This window comes from Neoarius graeffei, chromosome 27 (genome assembly GCF_027579695.1).
Source record: "Neoarius graeffei isolate fNeoGra1 chromosome 27, fNeoGra1.pri, whole genome shotgun sequence".
Lineage (NCBI taxonomy): Eukaryota > Metazoa > Chordata > Actinopteri > Siluriformes > Ariidae > Neoarius > Neoarius graeffei.
In genome coordinates, this window is record NC_083595.1 from 30,014,943 (window position 1) to 30,023,301 (window position 8,359).

Here is an 8,359-nt window from a genome sequence, read left to right on the forward strand (position 1 = left end):
GGTGTATGTGCTGTGTGTAAGGTGCACAGTCCTGAGGTGTGTTGTGTGTAAGGTGCACAGTCCTGAGGTGTATGTGCTGTGTGTAAGGTGCACAGTCCTGAGGTGAGTGTGCTGTGTTTCACATTATGGAGTGAGGTATTGCACATTATAAAAGTATTGCACAGAGAGAGTCACCTTATAAAGTACTGCACATTATAAATTAGTAAATAGTAAAATAGTAAAGTAAATAGACTATAATGTCAGAGCATATCCGAGTTCAGGGCGGTTATGGCTTTTGGAAAGAAGCTGTTTTTTAATTGATTTGTCTTTGACCTGATGCACCTGTAGTGCCTCCCTGAGGGCAACAGGTCGAACAGACCAAAGCCAGAACAATGGAATTTTGAAGATTAAGGACATTTCAATAATGTACTGGCTGCATCCTTTACAAACTCACAATCCCTCTGTATCTGTCTCTCAACCACTGTATTGCCTGTCACTAAATGGCTCTCTCACTCACTCACTCACTCACTCTCTCTCTTACACACAAACACACTCTCTCTCGTACATTTATCTTGGCATCAGTCTTATCCCATTGAAATGTAGAGGTTTCGATAGAGTAATATCCATTTGTGTTGTAGTTCTGATAACAGTAAGATCATTTTGTATCTCTGGTAATGTGTATCTGGTAATATGTATCCATTTGTGGTCTACTTCTGATAAGAATAAGATCATTTTATATCTGGGAATATGTATCCGTGGATTAAAAATAATAATTGGATTTCAGATATTCTTGTTTTATTAAAATATGGAGATTGACTCTTAAAATTCTCTCTCTCTCTCTCTCTCTCTCTCTCTACTGTCTCTTCTTTTGTTGTTTGCCTTGTTGCTCTCTCTCTTTCTGGTTTGATCTGAGCAATAAACACTGTCAGAATTTTGGCAAATGCTGGAGTAATCTCAAACCTGTTTCACTGTGGAGCTTATTTGGGGCACATTGTTAGTGGCAGTTTGCTATCTTTTTTTCTGAATTTACAGCAAGGAGATATGACATGTGCCAAGTAGGGATGACCATTATTCTGTATGTGTGTTTCAAGACTGACTTTTGAGGGCCCCATGTCTGTATTTCGCCTAGGGCCCCAAAATGGCTAGAACCGCCCCTGTGTACAGTATATGTGTTCACTGGAGCCAGCAGCACCTTACCTTTTTTCCAACTTGTTAAGCCAAGTTGCACTGACTTCAAAACCTTGTGTAACCTTGTGTGTATATAGCTAAATAACTAAAGCCTTTTGTGTTCATTGACATGCTTGTAATACTTTAAATTTCCTTTTAAGGCATGGCTTTCTGGAGGAATTTTTGGGATAAAAACTGCAGAATTTATTTAGAATTATTATTTGTTGTTAAAATGGTGTAATTCCATATAAAAAAAAACATAATTAAGCTGCACATGTTTGTTTGATGGTTATGCTTTTCTTCATCTTTTCCAAAACTTAAATAAACACTTGTTTTGGATTTATATCCTGCCACTTTAATTGCATTCTTTAGAATGAAGAAATTAGAATATGTTTATAATTAAGAATTTGTGTCTACTTATTATAGAATACTGGAAAAATATGAGAAAATAAATGAGTAATGTAATATTAATTGATTGTGATGCCAAATGTTTTGCTTTGAAGGCTTCACAATGAATCTTCCTTAGTTTTAGCCTGGCAAGCCAGACTAAATGTGAATATTTGCCACTCGTAGGCAAAAATATTTTTGGCCGCTAGGCGGGTGGGTCTAGTTACTAGGCGACCTTTGTTTGCCACCTTTAACTTGTTCAGTGTTGCCACCTAGTGGAGAGAAGAGATATTGTCTATATTGATATCTGAATTTACCAGGCAAAAAAAAGTTCGGCCAATTGATTTGCTACCTAGGTCAATTTACTTCAGTCCTGTGGACATTTATGGTCCGTGTAGACATAACGGGGGAAAATCCCCCCCCCCCGAAAAAAATTCAGGAGCCGCCACTGTAGATCGGGTATGGGTGTCAGCTGTGCCGACAGAGCATGGGGGCTTGCTTCTACTGCGGTCAGCAGGGAAACATGGGGTCCGCAGGGAAACAATATCCTGCACTGAACCAGACCATCTAGCATCCAAATGTGTGACTGTACAGAGATGTCCATAAATCATCAGCAAAATGCAGCTTCGTGTGTGTTGTTATATGGAAAAAAAGGGGGGGGTGGAATTAAAGTTAGTGTGCTTATTGGTGTGTAATAATACACCCAAATATCAGTGGCGAACCGTTACGATTAGAGCTGGGACTTGAGCTCAGCCAAACCTTATCCAGACACCAAAAAAGGGCAACAGGGCAAAGGATTTTGCAAGGGATTAGCAGCAGGCTACCATGTAGCTCCGTTGTGTGGAGTTGTCAATGTTGATTTTAAAAGTAACTAAGTAAATTACACAGGTGAATGAATACTTAAATCTGAGTGAATAATACTGTAGTGAGCATGTGTGGAAGAAGAGTCTGGATACAGAAATTGTAGTTTCTCGGTCATTAGCCTATGCTACTTGCTCTCAATAGCACTGGCTTGGCCGCTTTATTAGCATTCGCTATCACTACTGATGAACGCTACACCGGCTGGAAGGTGACTTCACTGCTGCACTGACAGTGCCGACTCGTGGTTAAGCTCGCGTTGGCCTTAGGGAAACCTAGGGTGATAAAATTTTTGGTCCCTCCCACTATAAATCAAAATCTGATTGGTTAATTCATCTGTCACTTCCTACATAAACATGCACTGCCATGGCCTTCTGTCCCAGCAATGCAGTCCTAACCAATGAGTAAACTCTTCTCAGTGTAAAGACAACAAATAACAAAATCTCACTGGATTACTCGATTTTAATGTTTTCAGGACAGTAGCCTTTCACTTCTGAAGCAAATTTGATAGAAAATAAGGCCGAATTAGAAGAGAATAATTATAATGAAATTATGAAAGAAATTAAATGTAACATTTGAAATGCTGAGATGTTTGGGCCTTCTCTGAAGGTCTAGAAGGCCCTGATGGTTTCCCTCTGCCAAATATATTTCTGCTATTGTTTATAGTGTTGTCTCTGAAGCTGTAAGGTGGATTTGTAATCTCAGAGAATAAACAACACTTTTTTGGCAGCTGAGTTCTCTAAGAGCTGCTTACTGGTTTTTCTGTGAAAAAAAACAAACACCCAGTTTGATGAAATGGAAGTTGGGGTAAAGGTAAATACTTTTGCATCGGCAATGGTGTCCTCTGGTGGACCACAATGTTCTTGTGTTGAAGCATCACTGTCATATAAATGTGCTGTATTTACTGATTTGCATCAAATATATAAATTGTTTATTGCCATAAATGATTTTTTCATCAATGACAACAGTCCAGTGCTTTTTAATACTTTACAAGCTACTTTGAAAGAAAATACAGAATCATTAATGTTGACCCAATATCAGATTTATTAATTTTAAAAAATTACAAATTGAAAAGAGAGACATATGATAGTACAGTATTGGGAGAGTTTAAAGAAGTAAAAGAAGCCATAATAAAGATCACACACAGTATTTAACACATTTTAAACATCCACTCTTCATAAGTGCTGTGCTGCTCTCATGCCTCATAGTTCATATAGATTCATCTCGATGTTGGATTCTGCAAAGGGAAGAAAAAAATAAATATCTTAGGAAACAGGACAACAGAGACATTAAAGAAGGTCATGTTCATTTAAGCCAAATATAATTATGAATGCAAGAGCCTACGTTTGCAGTTCCATAGTCTGAGATCCTGGGGTGAAAAAATAATTTTATTAACCTATGTACATAACATGGATTTTTAAATATACTGTTATTTAAGAAGACACTTACTTGGTGAAATTCTAATCTTTTCCCAGAAATATATCACAATAACTGCTATTGGAACAGCCAGGATTATTGGCAGTGTAACACATAAGCGGACAAGAAACTCGATATCTGTGTAGAAATAATTAAATATCGAAAAATAGTCTAAAACAACAATTGTAAGATCTTATATCGATATCTTTTATCTAACACACACACACAGCTCAATGCAGCTGAAACTCACCAGCACTGTTTCCAGCTATTTCAGATCCTTTGTCTTTATGTACACTGACTCTAATATTTTTGATGATCTTCCAGTTTCCATTTTTATTATTATGTATGTGCACTTGTAAGGCACAAAGATATTGTCCAGCGTCTGACTCTGTTACGTTACTGATCCTGATGTTATGAGTGTTACTGCCTTCAGTGTGGTTTGAGAGCCTGGAGAGCAGTTCTTCTTGTACATTGCAGTGGTGATTGAACGTTATACCATCCCTTTCAAAATTATAAGAATACACACAGTTACTGTTCTTTTCATTGGTCTTGATCCAGTACACTATAAATTCCCTGTTGTTATATCCTTCTGTCAAGATGAAGCTGCAGTTTAAAAGTCCATCTTCACCTTCAGTTATCTCAACTGAAGATTTTTCCTCAGACTTGTTTGTCACTGAAATAAAAACAGTTTTGCTGATTATTCTGAAAAACAGATTTGTCTTGAGAAAATACAGGAAATAAAAACTCACTTTCTTCATTTGCAGTGGCGACGATGTACGACGTGACAGTGTTGGGAGACGGTTTGAATGGAAACAAGAAAACAGAATCCAGAGCAGTAACACATCGAAAAAATCCATTCTTTGCTCTTAGAGAACATTTTTCACCAACTTTATCTGAATCTTTCTTTGTGCAGGAATTCTGGCTATTATTAAGAACGAGTGATTCACCCTGAACACACTCCACTGTGCAATTCACATCAATTATATTGTCAGACTCTGTGCTTATTTGCCATTTGTTGGTGTCACAAAACAACTTTACTTCATCCTTTGCTGTATAAATGAATTCAGTATGTCCTTCAGGAAGAGGAAAAAAAAAACTTTATTGAGAGGAGCTTGGCCATTCAGCTATTAATTTTTTTGTAAATGTATTTCATTAGTCTTATTACATTAATCTCACTTGGCCAACATCAGGGTAACAGATTTTTCCACGTATCAACACAGAAAAATAAATATTTTCAGAGAAGATTTTTGTGTTTGTAGATCAGAGAGTTATATTTATAAAAATATTTTTGTGCGATATTTTTAACCAATATTAACCTGCCACATATCATGCAATGTTGAAGTCAACTATATACAGTACCATATAACCACAGTTATCACAAATCACAGCTATAATATCACAAATGAAAATATATTATTTACTGGAGGCCCATCAAACTGAGCTTACTGGAGACATACAGTAATTCAGGTTTTAACAATTCGGGCAACTTGTAACATATAAAGAAAATTCCCTAATACGTCAAAGGAAAAGTACAATTTATGCTATATATACAGTACCAGTGAAAAATTTGTACACACTTTCAATGGTTCTTTCTTTATTTTTATTAATTAATATTCACTTCATGCCTTAACGTAATGATGGATGTCGTTTCGCTTTATTTAGTTGAGCAGTTCTTAAGAAAATATAGATTACTACAGTTGTGGAATAGGGCTATTTACTGTATTTTTATTATTTACTGTTTACTGTTTAAATTCAAATGCATTAAAGAGGCAAGAAATTGCAATAATTAACTTTTGACAAGACACACCTGGTAATTTAAAACCATTCCCGGTGACTATCTCATGAAGCTGGTTAAGATAATGCCAATAGTGTGCAAAGCGTCATCAAGATAAACGGTGGCTAACTTGAAGAATCTAAAATATGACACATATTTTCTTTTTTTTAGCACGTTTTGTTTCCCACAAAATTCCAGATACACTGATCAGCCATAAAATTAAAACCACTGACAGGTGAAGTGTATAACGTTGATTATATCATTACAATGGCACCTATCAAGGGGTGGGATATATTAGGCAGCAAGAGAACAGTCAGTTCTTGAAGTTGAGGTGTTGGAAGCAGGAAAAATGGACAAGTGTAAGGATCTGAGTGACTTTGACAAGGGCCAAATTGTGATGGCGAGATGACTGGGTCTGAACATCTCCAAAATGGCACATCTTGTGGGGTGTTCCTGGTATGCAGTGGTTAGTACCTACCAAAAGTGGTCCAAGGAAGGACAACTGGTGAACCAGTGACAGGGTCATGGGTGTCAAAGGCTCACTGATTCACATGGGGCAGGAAGGCTAGCCCATATGGTCCAACCCCACAGAAGCACTACTGAAGCACAAACTGCTAAAAAAGTTAATGCTGACACCGTTCTGTTTTAGCCAAAATTATTATTTTTCAGCAGTTTGTGCTACAGTTGCTCTTCTGTGGGAACACACACACACACACACGCAAAAAAAAAAACCTATAGCACAAAATTGTAGCACAAGCTGCTGAAAAAGTTAATACAGGCTAAAACAGAAAGCTGTCAGCATTAACGTTTTCAGCACTTTGTGCTACAGTAGATCCTTACACTTGCCCATTTTTCTGCTTCCAACACATCAACTTCAAGAACTGCCTGTTATCTAGCTGCCTAATTTATCCCACCCCTTGACAGGTGCCATTGTAATGAGATAATCAATGTTATTCACATCACCTGTCAGTGGTTGTAATGTTATGGCTGATCGGTGAATGTTCTATGTGTTATTTCATAGTATTGATGTCTTCAGTGTTGTTCTACAATGTAGAAAATAGTCAAAATACAGAAAAACCTATGAATGAGTAGGGGTGTCCAAACTTTTGACTGGTACTGTGTATATCACATTTGTATATATTTTATTTATATATAAATATCATGTCTAAACCACAATAACATTAATAAACAAAAGAAAGTATAAAATTCACTCACCATGACTACTACTGAAGAACAAAACCAGGAGGGTGAAACATCGCAACATCATTATTACAAAAGAAAAAAACAGAAGTGAGTGATGTTGGAAATGTTTCAGCTTTTCGCCATGAAATCATCTAGAATTAAAGTGAATTCAGCAGAGCACCACTCAACATGGTGAACAGAATCTTGGCTCCTGCAGTAAATATCTTGAACCCTTTCGAAGACTTTTGGTTCAAGTGATCAGGAAATAAAGTGACAAAAAGACACACATCCTTTTTTTAGGGTGGATGATGCAACATTTTTTTTTTCTAGTTGTGTTGGGTGGGACTGTGAGAACTGTGACCAGGGTTGTTACAGCGAAGTGAATTCAAGTTTTGACAACTGTTCAAATGCTTCTAATGAACCGTTATGGCAGAAGAAACCAACATGTTTGTCTGACTGCTGATAGTTGGGATTTACAGAGAGCTGGTGTAATCATGGCACACCACCTCTGGCCCGCAGTAGAGGACAGATTCACTGTGTGAGTGAGAATAAAAAACATCCTGTGCACGTTTCTGATTGAGGTTAATTAACTCAAGTAATGTAGCTCAGTTTGTACCAGAGTTCAAACATCATGCTGACATTTGTACCTGTGGGCTATTTCATTTCACTTCACTTCATTTCATTTCATTTCATTTCATTTCATTTCAAACCTTCATCTGGGAAATCACAGGGATATGTGGGGATCTGGGATGTAACAGGCAGGTCAGGACAGGCCTGGAATTTCGTCATTTTAGGGGCAAAGCCACTTGGCCTTTTGTGCTGTCAATTTTTTGAGGGCACGAAGGCCAAAAGCCAGGGCACCAAGGCCATAAAATAAAACAATGATTTTATGTTCACGTCTATAATTAATTTAATTTAAGGACTAATGACTCTTCTGAGGAAGATTGGAGTCTCAGTCAAAACTATCAAGCAGGTAAAGAAACATCTCCTACACTATTATGTCTGAAGATAAGAAAATATTGAACACATCTAAACTTATCAATCCATCACTCACTTCAAAAATTGTAAAACTTATTAAACCTATATCCTCCCATAATTTTTATTCAATTGACACCAAATGTGCAAGAGCATCTTCAGACTGTACTACTACGCAGATTTTTGATTAATCAAAATTGAGCCTGGAGTACATCAAAATGTTTGACTGTAAATGGAACATATACTAGAATGTATATGAAAATGAATAAAAGTAAATGTTAATGTTGTAATGATGCCAAAAACAATGAGATAAAATCTCTTGCGATGGTCATCTCGTCAAGATGGCAGCAGTTACACTTCGGTTAAACAGCAAAAAGAAACATACAATACTAGTAACAAAACAATGCTAACTGCATAGATTAAAAAAGTGGCTATGCACAGACAACAGCACATATCATGTATCATATTACGGCAGGAACAAGCAGTAGTAACATCCATGACCTTATCCTTAAAGCTCGACAAAGGAAAAACTTGACAGCAAGCTAATTAGCATTTGTTACCGGCTGCAGTCGGTACTCGGCACGTTAAAAGTGGGTCAACGTTGTAACGACATAACGTTAT

General features: G+C 37.0%; 1 protein-coding gene across 1 annotated transcript; it reads right to left on the reverse strand.

Moving 5' to 3' along the window:
* Positions 1 to 3,486: 3,486 nt before the first annotated feature.
* On the reverse strand, positions 3,487 to 7,000 carry LOC132874955 (uncharacterized). The gene is made up of 5 exons (XM_060911467.1): positions 6,797 to 7,000; positions 4,058 to 4,480; positions 3,841 to 3,945; positions 3,736 to 3,760; positions 3,487 to 3,628 (listed from the first exon to the last, which is right to left on the reverse strand). Exons 1-5 carry the CDS (start codon positions 6,846 to 6,848, stop codon positions 3,601 to 3,603), a joined length of 633 nt encoding a protein of 210 aa, XP_060767450.1. The 5' UTR covers positions 6,849 to 7,000; the 3' UTR covers positions 3,487 to 3,600.
* Between the last annotated feature and the right edge of the window lie 1,359 nt (positions 7,001 to 8,359).